The sequence below is a fragment of the Erigeron canadensis genome, chromosome 9 (genome assembly GCF_010389155.1).
Source record: "Erigeron canadensis isolate Cc75 chromosome 9, C_canadensis_v1, whole genome shotgun sequence".
NCBI lineage: Eukaryota > Viridiplantae > Streptophyta > Magnoliopsida > Asterales > Asteraceae > Erigeron > Erigeron canadensis.
The window spans coordinates 9,241,043-9,257,801 of record NC_057769.1 but is presented as its reverse complement, the minus strand read 5'-3'; the positions used below and the strand labels follow the sequence as shown (position 1 = coordinate 9,257,801).

The 16,759-nt window shown below is 34.7% G+C and overlaps 2 protein-coding genes and 2 non-coding genes across 4 annotated transcripts; 2 read left to right on the top strand and 2 right to left on the bottom strand.

The window, feature by feature from the left end:
- The first annotated feature begins 1,691 nt into the window (after positions 1 to 1,691).
- On the top strand, positions 1,692 to 7,312 carry LOC122582187 (sucrose synthase 2-like). Its single transcript, XM_043754547.1, has 15 exons — positions 1,692 to 1,886; positions 1,984 to 2,116; positions 2,701 to 2,852; positions 2,948 to 3,140; positions 3,563 to 3,681; positions 3,761 to 3,977; positions 4,772 to 4,867; positions 4,961 to 5,134; positions 5,226 to 5,342; positions 5,417 to 5,583; positions 5,680 to 5,904; positions 6,042 to 6,363; positions 6,446 to 6,690; positions 6,777 to 6,915; positions 7,008 to 7,312. The coding sequence occupies exons 1-15, from the start codon at positions 1,786 to 1,788 to the stop codon at positions 7,044 to 7,046; spliced, it is 2,439 nt and encodes an 812-aa protein (XP_043610482.1). The 5' UTR covers positions 1,692 to 1,785; the 3' UTR covers positions 7,047 to 7,312.
- On the bottom strand, positions 2,177 to 2,249 carry TRNAF-GAA. The gene has a single exon. It is a non-coding gene; the product is annotated as a tRNA-Phe (tRNA).
- A 2,754-nt stretch (positions 7,313 to 10,066) lies between the features above and the next one.
- LOC122582189 (sucrose synthase 2-like) lies at positions 10,067 to 16,275 on the top strand. The gene is made up of 15 exons (XM_043754549.1): positions 10,067 to 10,225; positions 10,314 to 10,446; positions 11,100 to 11,251; positions 12,067 to 12,259; positions 12,586 to 12,704; positions 12,784 to 13,000; positions 13,691 to 13,786; positions 13,873 to 14,046; positions 14,137 to 14,253; positions 14,327 to 14,493; positions 14,589 to 14,813; positions 14,932 to 15,253; positions 15,371 to 15,615; positions 15,695 to 15,833; positions 15,940 to 16,275. The coding sequence occupies exons 1-15, from the start codon at positions 10,128 to 10,130 to the stop codon at positions 15,976 to 15,978; spliced, it is 2,436 nt and encodes an 811-aa protein (XP_043610484.1). The 5' UTR covers positions 10,067 to 10,127; the 3' UTR covers positions 15,979 to 16,275.
- On the bottom strand, positions 10,509 to 10,581 carry TRNAF-GAA. The gene has a single exon. It is a non-coding gene; the product is annotated as a tRNA-Phe (tRNA).
- Positions 16,276 to 16,759: the final 484 nt, after the last annotated feature.

The following is a 16,759-nucleotide window of genomic DNA, read 5'->3' as shown; positions in this document are numbered from 1 at the left end:
TTTACTTATCATTTCCCTTAAAACTATAACTTTGCATTAATTAAAATAAAACATTATATTATTATTAAATTAATGATATATCTACATTTAAAAGAGACTACTCCTAGTTAACAAAAACAAAACTAATACCCATTAATATCATCGTCGTCGTACGTCCTCGCCGTCAGTATATATACAACAAATGCCCAAACTCATCCATTAAAGATTTCAAATAATGCCTCGATACTCGGGTTCGATGTCAGGTTCGGCTCGTCGTGATTCAAATTGATAGTGAGTGTCAATTTTATTGGGTTCGATACTAACCCTTGTCCATTTATAATCATTTTCATCATGTCACTTCATTAATACCTGGACTCGATGGTTGAGTAGGAGTTGAATAATATGTGGTTAAAAAAAAAGCCTAGACTTGAGAGTTAGTGATTGATAGATAATGTTTTGTTGCTATATTAAGCCATTTGGAGTCATTTGGTGATTGTTATTTAAATCAATTGATACTCTGAGATTCTTATATGTATAATCATGTTCTTAATGTTATGCTGATGTTTAGTTAGTCCTTGAGAACTAAGAAATCATCTCATACGCTAACTCTTATGGGGTAATTGTTGTTCAAATATTCGATTTTGCCATTTCGAGTGACCTAATAAACAAGCTATAAACAACACAAGTCTTATCCATACAAACCTATGAACTCATCAATTTTTGTGTTGATTCTTTTAAATATTCTTTTTAAGTAATTTAGCAAATCAAGCTAAGCATAGTTAGGATGGTAGCATAAGACTTATAACATATCTCGGGTTTTTAGTACTCGATGTTGCTTTTATCTTTATTTTATGCATGCAAGTGTAATTAGATTCGAACAAACCTTAACTTATATATATTTTCTATAAGTAGAAACTAGCTTATTCTATGTTTTATTATGACTAATTGATGTGTTAGACTTATGCTACTTAGATCAGGCTTTATTATATTATACATATTATTTCAATTCATCAAGCTTATTTTAATGATGATCATTTACTCACTATGCATAATCTTTATATGCATACGAGCATGGTACTCGGGCATTGCGGTGAATACCATTGACATAGAATACAGGTGTCCTTATTTTTACTGGTGATTTAGGTCTCATGGAGATGTTCCGTGGCGATGGTGGTGATTGTGGAGGCGATGGACAGTGGAGGTGATGGACAGTGGAGGTGATGGTTGAGTTTTGAGGACAACGGTGTAGATATGTGTATATTTGTGGCAAAAAAAACAATAGAAATAATAAATGTCAGAAGGGGTAAAAGGATAAAATCACATGTCCTAAATCTTGAGTTGATAATTTTTAATAGGAAATATAGATATTGATGTATGCTTATAGTTGCACCATATAAATTTCCGGTTTAGTTGGGTATGAGTGTATGACATTCGGACAGCGCAATCAAATCTATTTTCACAATGATAAAAGATGTTTTCTAATAATTGTACTTTTTGGCCATATAGCTTTCAAATAAAAAGAAAACAAATCAATGGGCCACAACCTAAAGTAAAATTTGTGACCGAATTGCATGCACTAAACACACATCGGGACAGATGTCATCCTATGACTAAAAAGTTGACGGTTTTTGATCATTCTAGTTCCAACAAATATTCAAACTCTTATCTAAACTTGTACTGCCACCACTCTCTCTATATATTTATCTTTACAACAATCATTTGAGGCACCATCAACCTTGGAAAAAAAACACATCACACTAAACCTCGATCACCTTTAATTCTTGAACTTACAAAAATTGGATCAAAATGGCAAATAAACCCAAGTTTACTAGAGTACCAAGCATGCGAGAGCGTGTTGTGGAAACACTCTCTCTTCACCGAAACGACATCGTTTCACTTCTTTCCCGGTAATTTTTTGATTAAAAATTTGTTATATATATATGATAGGAAGAGTTTGTCGTTTTTGACAGTCGTTATTGTAATGTTATGATTTTGTATGTGTAGATATGTGGAACAAGGGAAGGGAATATTGCAAGCGCATCATCTACTTGATGAAATGGAGAAATTGTGTGGTGATGAAAGTTGTCGCCAACAGCTTGCGGATGGTCCTTTTGGTGAAATCCTCAAGTCTGCACAGGTTTATTATACAAGTAGTATTTTTTGTTTTTCTGTTTAAAACAAAAAAGAAAAAATGAAATGCGGTGAACGTGGATCGAACACGTGACCTTCAGATCTTCAGTCTGACGCTCTCCCAACTGAGCTATCCCCGCTTTGATGGGAGTCAGAAGTTCTAAATAGCTTTGACCTTTCATTTTTCGCCACACGTATCTCTTTTGGATATCACTTAGCAAAACAAAAAGGAAATGATCGATCCTATTAAAAAAAATCAATTTATCATCGTTTTTAAACAGTTTGATTAAATGTTATCCCCTAATTTTTCTCTTTTTGATTTTGTTTAAATTGCCCATGTCATAGAACTTCTGCTGTACGTAATTATGAAATGACTCATTTGTACGGAAGTAAGAACTAGACTTGAATCAAACAGAGAAAAGTTAGTCCATTTCACATGTGATGGTTTTGGTTTGGTCTAGGACTGGTCCGCTTTAATTTAGACCATTTCACATCCCTAGATATTCACCATATATCATTAATTTCCAGATGCACTAATCTATCATCTTGTTTATCATGTTAATTTTTGTATAACTTTGTTGGATTATATAGGAAGGCATAATTCTACCACCATATGTAGCATTAGCTATTCGTCCACGACCAGGTGTATGGGAATTTTTGCGTGTAAACGTAGAAGAACTAAGCGTAGAGCAGCTTGGTGTTTCCGAATACCTTGTTTTCAAGGAGGAACTTGTGGATGGGGAGTAAGTAGCATATACACAGACGATTTTCACCTGATCTTTGTATATGTATCTTAATTCCATATTTGTTGATGAAAAATGTGTTGATAATCTCATAGGAAGAAAGACCATTTTGTGCTGGAACTGGATTTTGAGCCATTCAATGCTTCATTTCCCCGGATGTCACGTTCATCATCCATTGGCAATGGAGTTCAGTTCCTTAATCGCCATCTCTCTTCTATTATGTTTCGCAACAAAGATTGCATGGAACCATTTCTCAATTTTCTTCGGGGCCATAGACATAAAGGATATGTGAGTTTAACTCATTCAGTGTATTTTGATTTATTCAAAGGTTAAAGTAATTACTATATATTAGTATCATACTTACATTTTAGGACACTTTTAGTGACACATGCTTTTTTTGTCATTCATGTTTCCGCTTACCATTTCATATGACACATTAAATGAATCCATGTACCCCTAACCGATACTTCATCCTGACAAGAATGGGCAGGGAAAAGGAAGTACTATACAGTACAAAAAGTGGAGAAATTTTATAAGTATATTCGTACCACAACTATTGATAAGCACACTATACAAACCAGTAAAACATGTTCGTGGTAAATAAATAACGAGTTGGGGTAATGTCACTACTATTAGGTGGCTTTAAGTCTTTAACCTGTGATTGTTTGAAAATGATTTAGCTTCTGTGGATTTTCTCTATATATATGCAGGCAATGATGTTAAATGACCGAATACAAAGTATGTCTAGACTTGAATCTGCGTTGGTAAAGGCGGAGGATTTGCTCTCTAAGCAGCCACCTGAAACACCATACTCTGAATTTGAACATGTGTCGGTATATCAAACTTTAGACTCCAAAATGTGAGTTTTGGCCTTTTCTTCTCACATGTGTTCAAAAATCTTGATGCAGGTTGCAAGGAATGGGGTTTGAAAGAGGTTGGGGAAATAATGCCCAAAAGGTTTCGAGTATGATGCATCTCCTCTCTGAAATTCTTCAAGCACCTGATCCGTCTAGTCTTGAAAAGTTTCTTGGAAAGATACCAATGATCTTCAATGTTGTCATTTTATCCATTCATGGTTACTTTGGGCAAGCCAATGTTTTGGGTTTACCAGATACCGGTGGCCAGGTACCCTTCTATAATTAACTTAGAACATTAACATTTAATTGTGTTTGAATGTTGAGATGCACGTCAATTGGTTGAAGGCCTTCATGTCGATTAATCATTATGATTATAGAATCTCTTGACCCAAACCACTCTTAACCAATTCCGATATAAATCCAAAACTTTGTAAAGCCTACACCTGTAAGGAATTCCGGCTGACACAGTTGATATATTTTTACCTGTTGGATGTGAACACATAGCTATATAGTGCATATTCCCTAAATAGAACACATTCATTCATAGCTTAAGCAGAAATGTCAGGGCATTGTTTCTGAGTTGAAATTAGTGATATAGTATTTTAGCTAAACACGTTCGGGTCATAAACCTGTCTACATTGCTATACCTGTTTAGTTAGTTGTGATAGGTTGCAGTTGATATGACCAACCCACCAACACGTTATAGAATTTAGATTTTAATTATTAGAAATCCAACCAATATCCCACTTTTTATTGATGGTTTTTTCCTCTAATTTGGTTGACCTTCTAACCCAGTTAACCCGTTCAGATGTCTGGTTACACGCTAAGCTAATCCGTATTGAATTCAGGGTCCCACATTTTAACCGGTTACCGGGCATAAGATTGTGTTGACCCATATGACATTGATCCCTCATTTAGCCCTAATCTACCAATTAAAATGTGTTATGTGTGTAGGCATGTTGCAAAGGATGCCTCTGGTGTGGGTCTCAGTGGTTACGTGACCAGGTCTATATTTCAAATATTTTGCCTACTAATGATTTGTTCTATCTTTTCCATGTATAGATTGTGTACATATTGGATCAAGTGCGTTCGTTGGAAAATGAGATGTTACTTAAGCTAAGGCAGCAGGGACTGGATATCAAACCTAAGATTCTAATTGTATGTATCACTTCGTGTTATTTTCAGTCCAGCACCGTCTTGTGTTGAAATAGTTTCCATAACTAGTTCCACTTTTGTTCGATCTCATTTCAGGTGACTCGATTGATACCTGATGCCAAAGGTACTTCTTGCAACCAACGGTTGGAGAGAGTGAGTGGAACTGAACATACCCATATTTTACGGGTTCCTTTTAGGACTGAGAAAGGTATTTTGCGTAAATGGATCTCAAGGTTTGATGTCTGGCCTTATTTGGAGGCATTTACAGAGGTAACTCAACCTACAACTATAAGTTGTACCGACCATTATAGGGTTACTATTTCTCATTTTACGATGATTATGGGGTTTTGTTCATTATCAGGATGCCGCAAGCGAAATTTCGGCTGAGTTACAAGGTGTTCCAGATCTGATAATCGGAAACTACAGTGATGGGAATCTAGTTGCCTCCTTGCTATCTTACAAAATGGGAGTAACCCAGGTTGGGCAATCTGCTAAAAAGTTGAGCTCTAAAAACTTTTATGATGTCGTTCGTTAACTCTATATTATTTGCAGTGCAACGTAGCACATGCATTAGAGAAAACGAAGTATCCAGATTCCGACTTATATTGGAAGAAATATGATGAGAAATACCATTTTTCATGTCAATTTACTGCCGATCTCCTGGCTATGAGCAATGCAGATTTTATCATCACCAGTACATACCAAGAGATTGCAGGAACGTAAGTGAATTCCTGATGGACGATAGTTGCATACACGGCACATACTAAAACACGATTATGACAACAACTTTCGTATCTATTTGTTATTTGTTTCAGGAAGAATACTGTTGGACAATATGAAAATCATGCAGCTTTCACTCTTCCGGGCTTGTACAGGGTTGTTCATGGTATTGACGTGTTTGATCCAAAGTTCAACATTGTGTCTCCAGGGGCAGATCCAACAATTTACTTCTCATACTCGGAAAAGGAGAAGCGACTTACATCTCTACATCCCACAATTGAGAAGCTGTTGTATGACCCAGAACAGAACGATATCCACATGTGAGTCATTTCTTGGTGCAAGTAAAGTTCTATAGTATGTTCCTATAATCAAAACTAATTTACGAAATCGTTAATACTTGAAGTTTTTTTTTCTATGATATTATTTTAAATGGACATGTATCTTGAACTCGATGCAGTGGCAATATAAGTGACCCGTCTAAACCCATGATTTTCTCAATGGCGAGGCTTGATCATGTGAAAAATATAACTGGTCTGGTGGAGTGCTATGCCAAGAATAACAAGCTGAGAGAATTTGCAAACCTTGTTATAGTTGCTGGGTACAATGATGTGAAGCAATCGAGTGACCGAGAAGAAATTGTAGAAATCGAGAAAATGCATGATCTTATTAAGCAATACAAGTTAGATGGTCAACTACGATGGCTATCTGCCCAAACAAATCGAGCTCGAAATGGTGAACTTTATCGTTATATTGCCGACGGAAGGGGCATTTTCGTCCAGGTATGTTTTATAAGCCTTCTATTATGTTTATTGATTGACTAATTACATCGTAATTAAAAAGCTTTGTATGGGGAAATGTTAGCCTGCTTTCTATGAAGCTTTTGGACTTACAGTGGTGGAGGCCATGACATGTGGCCTACCGACATTTGCCACATGTCACGGTGGGCCCGCAGAGATTATCGAAGATGGGGTGTCTGGGTTCCATATTGATCCATATCATCCTGATAAGACATCTTCCACACTGGCTGATTTTTTCCAAAAGTGCAAGGAGGATCCTAGTTATTGGGTCAAGATTTCTGATGGTGGACTTAGAAGAATAAGCGAAAGGTTAATATATCTGTTTTAACGACGTTTTTCATAATTTCTATTAACTGGCCCATTTATTATAAACAAAAAAATGCTACATCATCTAGGTATACATGGAAGATCTATGCTGAACGGTTAATGACATTAGCTGGAGTTTATAGCTTTTGGAAGTATGTTTCAAAACTCGAGAGGCGTGAAACTCGACGATACCTTGAAATGTTTTACATCCTAAAGCTGCGTGAACTGGTGAGAATTGGCCAATCAGTAAACTAGTTTTGGTCAACAAACTATTAAGTTGATTTTGTAACTTGTTTTTTGTTTTACTATATGTTGAGCAGATGAAGTCCGTCCCGCTAGCTGTTGATGACGAGCCCTAAGAGTGGTCTGAGATTGCTTATAAGGATCTCCATGATACCATGCCCTTTAAATGTAAGCCAGTCACAAAATAGTTGGATATATATCAAGTTGTATGTTTAAAACGAAATAAGTGACCATTCTGGACGTGGAGGCTCGAGTCATATATATGTTGAATGTACTAATGTTGTGCTAGTTATGGATTAATACGAATGTAATGTAGCTTGTGTAAAAACGTGTGCTCGATAAGTATTGTAAATGCAAGTGTCGATGTTTTTTAGCGACTTCATATCATATCTGTAAGGACTCTGATAGTCTGTCTGATATTATTCAGATTTCGCTTCCGAGATGCAAAACTATAAAATACATTGAAAATGTAGAAGCATATGCAGCATAAATGCTAGAGAACAGCTAAAATGCAAGCCGTTGGCAACAATATATATTATATGGGAAAATATATTCTGCTGTTAGCAGTAGTATTGCTGCTCTTACAAACATCCCCTTGATTTTCCCGGCCATGTGATAAACAAATAATCATCCCCTGGATTAGAGCTGGCATACCGTGTCCGACACGACACGATAAGACACGAACACGACACAATAGCTAATCGTGTCAGTTTTTCCAAACACGAACACGACACAATTTTTAACAGGTTACACGATAAATGACCTGTTAAGAGACAGGGACTTGTTAAAAGTTACACGATAAGGGATCAGATAACGTATCTTATCGTGTTTTAACGTGTCTTATCGTGTCTTAACGTGTCTTAATGTGTCCTTAACGTGTCTTTAACGTGTCCTTAACGTGTCCTTAACGTGTCTTTAACGTGTCTTAACATGTCCTTATATATACTACTTGTCTTATCGTGTTTTAACAGGTTCGGACCTGTTAGGTTACGATAACTATTCGTGTCTTAACAGGTCCGGACCTGTTAAGACACGAAACACGTTAAGGCCAAACACAAAACACAAAAAAACCAGGTCGTGTCGTGTCGTGCTAATAGGTCCGTGTCGGAAATTACCAGCTCTACCCTGGATCTGTGGGCAACATCAGCCAGCTAGATGCTGTTAACATCATGGTAGATTTCCCCATATTATATATATATATATATTAAAACAATAGTTATCCTAGCATTTTAAAGCCTTTTACAATTTAAAGCTATTTTTAAAAATTACCACATAGGTCTTTATCCTATGTGGCATCTTTATATTTTTTTACAATATATAAATCTACAAAATTATATTATCTAAAACTATTAAATTAAATAAAAATAAAATCTACATAGAAACAAAATCTTACAAAAATAAAAGTAAAAAGTCACATTCTATATCATAATAGAAACCGTATGAGTTTGAAATCTATTTTTAAAATTGGAAAATATTTGGTTTTCAAATTATTTATCTCTTAATTTTACTATCTAATATAACCAATATTATATATCACATTGTAATATAGTTTTTTATCCTTAAAGATAAAATCTACATATAAACAAAATCTTACATTTAAAAATAAAAGTAAAAAATCACATTCTATATCATAATAGAAACCATATGAGTTTAAAATCTATTTTTAAAATTGGAAAATATTTGGTTTTCAAATTATTTATTTCTTAATTTTACTATCTAATATAACCAATATTATATATCACATTGTAATATAGTTTTTTATCCTTTTCGTGGTGGTGATTTTACGTTTTATAAAAACTATTATCAATTACTAGGTGAATACAACATAATTTGAATCATAGGTTTGCTCTTTGTAATCTAATTATAATTTGAATTTGGTTTCTAACTATATTTAATTAAAGCTTTTCAACTTTTATGAATTTTATTATTTGATGAAGTAAGTTTTATGAAACTATTTTCTTTGAAAGAGTGTGATGAAATTCTAATAAGTCACATATCACTTTGCAAAAAAATTATAGATCGTTATGATTTTACATTATATTTACATTTTAACTTCATTTTATGTTCATTAGTATTGCATGAAGTATAATATGTGATAATTAATATGAATATTTGATAACGTATGTTTTTATATAAATGTAAAGATTTTCATAAATAATAAAAGTTATATTTTGAATTTATCTATTTCAATAAATGTAAAAATTTCCATTTAATGATAATATAGATTTATATGTACATGCCTAAATAATGTATAGTTGTTAAAAGTTATTATAAATATTCATATAACTAAAACAACATTTTTAAATAACCGCATATCGTGCGGGTAAAAGACCTAGTATATATATATATATATAAAGTAAAGCTTCGAGTGTTTGTGTAACAAATGTTAGCTACTTGTTACTCAACTCTTTTAGGGATAAATATTAAGATGGGAATAGAGAAATTTTTTTTTATAAATTTCAAGGGTTACAAATGTCAAGTATATCTTAACTTTCTCCCAAGCTCCCTCTTTTAATTATAGATAAAATGTATTTTTAATTAATATAATGTGTTTTTAAAGTAATATATAGATGATGAACAAATTAAATTGGTTAACAAATCTTATAATAATCCGCTTAATTTTATTTATTTTTTCTCGTGTCAAGTGTAATCTCATTATTTCTTTTTACTAATTTAATCTTTTGATTCATAGAAAGATTTAAAAAAAATATATTCCAATTAAATTTCAACAGATAAAACGAGTTCAACCTACTTGTGTGTTTGACTAGTTTGACCAGTTTATTAGAATGACCAGTGTTCTGCAATACAGGCTTTGGCCTTCCCATTGTGGATTTTTAATTTTATTTATTAATTATTAATTTGAACTTCGTCGACGGATTAAAGTAGTCACGCATGTGGAAGGTGTAAAGTAAAATTTGCGACTGAATTCATGCACTAGGCATCGGGACAGATGTCCTCCTACGCTATGTCGACGGTTTTTTATCTTTGTAGTTGCAATAAAAATTCATTCAAATTCAATTCTTATCTAAAATTGTACTACCACTCTATATTATACTACCACTACTCTATATTATATATATATGTACAAGTGTAGTACTACAATCATTTGAGACACATAAGCCTCGATCACCTACAATTTATTTTTGTTTTGGAAAGGCATAACCAAAAATTCTTGAACTTACAAAAATTGGATCAGAATGTCAAAACCTAAGTTTACTAGAGTACCAAGTATGCGAGACCGCGTTGTGGAAACACTTTCTCTTCACCGAAACGACATCGTTTCTCTTCTTTCCCGGTAATTTTTTCATAATTTTTTTTGTTATGGATATATGTATATGTAAAGAGTCTATCGTTATTAATTATGATTACGTATTGTTGTGTAGATATGTGGAACAAGGGAAGGGGATATTGCAAGCGCACCATCTACTTGATGAGATGGAGAAATTGTGCGGCGATGAAAGTTGTCGCCAACAGCTTGCGGATGGTCCTTTTGGTGAAATCCTCAAGTCTGCACAGGTTTATTATACAAGTAGTATTTTTTGTTTTTCTGTTTAAAAAAAAAAAAGGAAAAAATGAAATGCGGTGAACGTGGATCGAACACGTGACCTTCAGATCTTCAGTCTGACGCTCTCCCAACTGAGCTATCCCCGCCTGATTGTATTTTTAAGTTCTTAAATGGCTTTGACTTTTCATTTTTTGCCCAGAGGAAAACTGCTCCATCCTTTAATTAACTCGGCTGGCGACAAACATTTTTTGATTTGACACCAGGTTACGTTTAAAAAGTTATACTATGTTTAAATTTTCTATACATTAGATCTATATATATGAGTTATAGTCATCTATATAATAGTATGTTATTTAACTCTGAAACGAATTGATTGGCACTATTATAAAATATTACCCTGATTAAAAGCACCAGTAAAATGTTGTTTGTATGAAAGTAAGAAGTACACTTAAATCCCTAGCTTAAAAATGTTTATAGTCAAAAAATGTGATAGATGATACATTTTAACATTTTCAAGTGTTCAGTTTTGGTTTGGTCTACGACTGGTCTGGTTCCGCTTTGGACCAATTCAAACTCCTGAACATTCACCATCATTAATTTCCAGATGCACTAATTTATCATTCTCTTTATCATGTTAATTTTGTATAACTTTGTTGGATTATAGGAAGGCATAATTCTACCACCATATGTAGCATTAGCTATCCGTCCAAGACCTGGTGTATGGGAATTTTTGCGTGTGAATGTAGAAGAACTAAGCGTAGAACAGCTTAGTGTTTCTGAATATCTTGTTTTCAAGGAAGAACTTGTTGATGGGCAGTAAGTATCATTTACTCGAGGACTTTCACTTGATACTACGTATATACATATAGACATATATAATATACGGGTAGGGTTAATGTGAGAACCAAAACATGGGTGAGAACCGTGGGAACCACTACTTTCCCTCCCTCTTTCTTCTTTTTGGTGTGGTTTTTAATTTCTTTTAATAAAATCCCATTCCAAAAAAAAAAAAAATTTTTTTAAAAAAAGGATAAAATATCATATGGGTTACGTGTTGAAAACGTATGGATACGGTATGGGCGTTGCCCTTATCTGCTCTAAAGGAGTTGTCACTAGACGCATATGGGAATCGTAAGGATTCGATGGGCAGCGATCCAAGAGATGGTTGCGGTTGGATATGGTAAGGGAGTAGCCCTTATAGATGGATTTTTAGTAGTTGATTTATTCACTATGATATATATACTTCACTATATATATATATATATATATTTATTCACGGTTGTCATCATTATTTTGGTTCTTACTTGATCACTTCACTATGATATATATACTTCACTATATATATATATATATATATATATCTTAACCAATCCATCAATAGATGAAGCGGTACCCGTTACCAATGCAGCTTGACCCCACATGTGAAGTTGAGAAACGCGGGCTCGATCCTTGGGATGCCTAAATCATGTGGGTATTAAGTGAATGTATTTCTCCGGCATAAAAAACCTTACGGGGAGGTCACGATGAGGATCCAATGTGGTTCCGGAGACAGGGTTCCCTCCTATACCCTTTTTTATTTATATATCTTAGTTTCATATCTGATGGTGGAAAATATATTGATTATGTCATAGGAAGAAAGACCATTTTATGCTCGAACTGGATTTTGAGCCATTCAATGCTTCATTTCCCCGGATGTCACGCTCTTCATCTATTGGCAATGGAGTTCAGTTCCTTAATCGCCATCTCTCTTCTATTATGTTTAGCAACAAAGATTACCTGGAACCAATTCTCGATTTTCTTCGTGCCCATAAACATAAAGGATATGTGAGTTTAACTCATTCGTTTGTTTTGATTTATTCAAGTGAAAAAGTAATTATTATATACGAGGATCATACTTACATTTTAGAACACTTTTAGTAATGCATGCTTTTTGGTCGTTCATGTTTCCACTTACAATTCATATGAACACATTTAATGAATCCAAGTACCCAAACCACTGAAACTTCAGCGAGACATTAATGAGCGGGAGAAAAGGAAGTACCTTACAAAAAGTGGCCAAATTTTATAAGTACATTACTATTAGGTTGCTTTAACCTGTGATTGTTTTGAGCATGATTTAGCTTCTGTGGATTTTCTCGATATATATGCAGGCAATGATGTTAAATGACCGAATTCAAAGTATGTCTAGACTCGAATCTTCTTTGGTAAAGGCGGAGGATTACCTCTCTAAGCAGCCACCTGAAACACCCTACTCTGAATTTGAACATGCGTCGGTATATCAAACTTTACACTCCAAAATGTGAGTTTTAGCTTTTTCTTCTCATATGTGTTCAACATTCTTGCTGCAGGTTTCAAGAAATGGGGTTTGAAAGAGGTTGGGGAAATGATGCCAAAAAGGTTTCGAGTATGATGCATAACCTCTCTGAAATTCTTCAAGCACCTGATCCGTCCAGTCTTGAAAAGTTTCTTGGAAAGATACCAATGATATTCAGTGTTGTCATTTTATCTATCCATGGTTACTTTGGGCAGGCCAATGTTTTGGGGTTACCAGATACCGGTGGCCAGGTACCTTGCCATAATAACTAAGAACATAAATATGTAATTGTGTTTGCATGTTGAGATGCGCTTCGATTAGTTGAAGGCCTTTGTCTTGATTAATCAGTATGATTATAGAATCTCTTGGCCCAAACCACTCAACCAATTCCGATATAGATCCAAAACTTTGTAGAGCCTACACCTTTAAGGAATTGAGGCCGACACTTTTTTTACCTGTTGGATATGAACACATGGCTATATAGTGCATATTCCCTAAATAGAATGCATTCATTCATAACTTCAACAGAAATCTTAGGGCATCGGTTCCTGATTCGAAATAAAACTCGTTTGGGTCAAAAACCTGTTTACATTGCTTAACCCATTTAGTTAGTTGTGCTAGGTTGCGTTTAAAAATGACCAAGATCCCATTTTTAAAATTTGTGATTTTTTTTTCTCCAAATAGGTTGACATGCTAATCCGGTTAACCTGTTTAGATAATCTGGTTACACGCTTAGCTCATTTGCATTGAATTCAGGATCCCATATTTTAACCTATTACTGTCCATAACATTGTTTTGACTGATACGACTCTGGGCCTTCCTTTAACCTGGTCTTAATCAGTTACCAATTGAAATATGTGTAGCGAAGGATGCCTGTGATGTGGGCCTATTTTCCAAATATATTGCCTACTAATGATTACTTCTATCTTTCCCATGTATAGATTGTATACATATTGGATCAAGTACGTTCCTTGGAGAATGAGATGTTACTTAAGTTAAGGCAGCAGGGACTGGATATCAAACCTAAGATTTTAATTGTATGTATCATGATGGATTATTTTCAGTCCACCAGTGTCTTGTTTTGAAATAGTTTCCATAACTAGTACCTTTGTTCTCATTTAAGGTGACTCGATTGATACCTGATGCCAAAGGTACTTCATGTGACCAACGGTTGGAGAGAGTGTTTGGAACTGAACACACCCATATTTTACGGGTTCCTTTTAGGACTGAGAAAGGTATTTTGCGTAAATGGATCTCAAGGTTTGATGTCTGGCCTTATTTGGAGGCATTTACAGAGGTAACTCAACCCAGAAACATAAGTTGTACTGACCGTTATACTGTTTATATATGTTGCACTTTACGATGATTATGGTTGGTTCATTATCAGGATGCAGCAAGCGAAATTTCGGCTGAGTTGCAAGGTGTTCCAGATCTGATAATCGGAAACTACAGTGATGGGAATCTAGTTGCCTCCTTGCTATCTAACAAATTGGGAGTAACCCAGGTTGGGCAATCTGCTAAAAATATGAGCTCTAAAAACCTTATGAGATCGTTCTTTAACACTTTATATTATGCAGTGTAACGTAGCGCATGCGTTAGAGAAAACTAAGTATCCAGATTCTGACTTATATTGGAAGAAATATGATGAGAAATACCATTTTTCATGTCAATTTACTGCCGACCTCCTGGCCATGAACAATGCAGATTTTATCATCACAAGTACATACCAAGAGATTGCAGGAACGTAAGTGATTTCCTAATGAGCGAGTTTCAAACACATTAAATATGAGAACACGATGATGGCAACAATTTTCTAATTTTAATTGCCATTCCTCTCAGGAAGAATACCGTTGGACAATATGAAAATCATGCAGCTTTCACTCTTCCGGGCTTGTACAGGGTTGTTCATGGTGTTGACGTGTTTGATCCAAAGTTCAACATTGTGTCTCCAGGGGCAGATTCAACAATCTACTTCTCATACGCGGAAAAGGAGAAGCGGCTTACATCTCTACATCCCACAATTGAGAAGCTATTGTACGACCCTGAACAGAACGACATCCACATGTGAGTCATTTCTTATTTCAAAGAAAGTTCTATATCAAATAATATACCAAATTGTTATTGTTCAAGTTATTCTATATGATATAAATTTAACTGGACATGTTTCTTGAACTTGATGCAGTGGCAATATAAGTGACCCGTCTAAACCCATGATTTTCTCAATTGCGAGGCTTGATCATGTGAAAAATATAACAGGTCTGGTAGAGTTCTATGCCAAGAATAATAAGCTGAGAGAGTTTGCAAACCTTGTTATAGTTGCTGGTTATAATGATGTGAAGCAGTCGAGTGACCGAGAAGAGATTGCAGAAATTGAGAAAATGCATGATCTTATTAAGCAATACAAGTTAGATGGTCAACTACGATGGATATCTTCCCAAACTAATCGAGCTCGAAATGGTGAACTTTATCGTTATATTGCTGATGGAAGGGGAGTTTTCGTCCAGGTATGTATTATAAGCCTCCTTTTATGTTTATTGATTTTTTTGGAATGAGCCTTTTATGTTTATTGATTGACCAAGTACAACCTAACAAGCTCTATATGGTAAATCCTTAAATGTTAGCCTGCTTTCTATGAAGCTTTTGGACTTACAGTGGTGGAGGCCATGGCATGTGGCCTCCCCACATTTGCCACATGTCATGGTGGGCCCGCGGAGATTATCGAAGATGGGGTGTCTGGGTTTCATATTGATCCATATCATCCTGATAAGACATCTGATACAGTGGCTGATTTTTTCCAAAAGTGCAAGGAGGATCCTACTTACTGGGTCAAGATATCTGATGATGGGGTTAAAAGAATAAGCGAAAGGTTAATATCTTTTTAACGACGTTATTCACAATATCTAATAGCTGGCCCATTGATTAACAAACTAATGCTACATTATTAGGTACACATGGAAGATCTATGCTGAACGGTTGATGACATTAGCTGGAGTTTATAGCTTTTGGAAGTATGTTTCAAAACTTGAGAGGCGTGAAACTCGACGATACATTGAAATGTTTTACATGCTAAAGCTGCGTGAACTGGTGAGAATTTGTCAATATGTAAACTCATTTTGGTCAACATTCTGTCTTTGGATAGAAGTATTTCGTTGATTTATAACATGTTTTGGTTTTACTATATGCTGAGCAGATGAACTCCGTCCCGCTAGCTGTTGATGACGAGCCCTAAGAATGTTTTGAGATTGCTAATAAGGATGTCTCCGTGGCACCATGCCCTTTAAATGTAAGCCCGTCGCATAATAGTTGGATATAGCCAGTTGTATGTTTAAAATGACACAAGTGGCCATTTGGGATGTGGAGGCTCCAGTCCTATATATGTTAGAACGTACTAATGTTATTCAAGTTACGGATTAATGCAAGTAATCTAGGTATCCTATCTTTTTGTTGCAAGACTTGATTCATGCATAAGATAAGAGTTATGAAAACTACAAAGCACCCCTTGTGTAAAAACATGTGTTCAATAAATAAATGCGTTGTAAATGCAAGTGTCGACCTTTTTTTTACAGCATCAGCTCATAGCTTTGAGTGTTCGCGCAACAAATGTAAACTAATTGTTAATTAGATAGCATGCGTCCAGTGTGTATACGTGAGAGTGAGGGAATCGAGTATGAATGAATAATGATATCATTACAAGAATTAGCATATGGTGAAAGAAATGCGTTTTAATTCACTTTACAATTGGTTAGTTACTAAACCTAGCTATTCTCCAAACTAGTTTTTACTTATATTTTACTTATACATACATACATTCTTAATGCAATCAGTTACTTAATACATTCAGTTACTTAATACACTCAGCACTTAATGACTTTAAAAAAAATGGGCCTTTAGTATTAGACAAACAATTATTCGGTTACTGAAATTAAAGTCTAAGGTATAGAACCAATAATTTAAGAAATAAAACATGAACACTTAAAATAGAGAAGAAACTTACTATTAATACTAATCTT

Coding starts and splice junctions, on each gene's coding strand:
- LOC122582187 (XM_043754547.1), top strand. CDS start 1,786: ATGGCAAATAAACCCAAGTTTACTAGAGTACCAAGCATGCGAGAGCGT. Junction 1,887..1,983: donor ATCGTTTCACTTCTTTCCCG/GTAATTTTTTGA, acceptor TTGTATGTGTAG/ATATGTGGAACAAGGGAAGG. Junction 3,682..3,760: donor TACTCTGAATTTGAACATGT/GTCGGTATATCA, acceptor ATCTTGATGCAG/GTTGCAAGGAATGGGGTTTG.
- LOC122582189 (XM_043754549.1), top strand. CDS start 10,128: ATGTCAAAACCTAAGTTTACTAGAGTACCAAGTATGCGAGACCGCGTT. Junction 13,001..13,690: donor TACCAGATACCGGTGGCCAG/GTACCTTGCCAT, acceptor TCCCATGTATAG/ATTGTATACATATTGGATCA. Junction 14,047..14,136: donor ATTTGGAGGCATTTACAGAG/GTAACTCAACCC, acceptor GTTCATTATCAG/GATGCAGCAAGCGAAATTTC.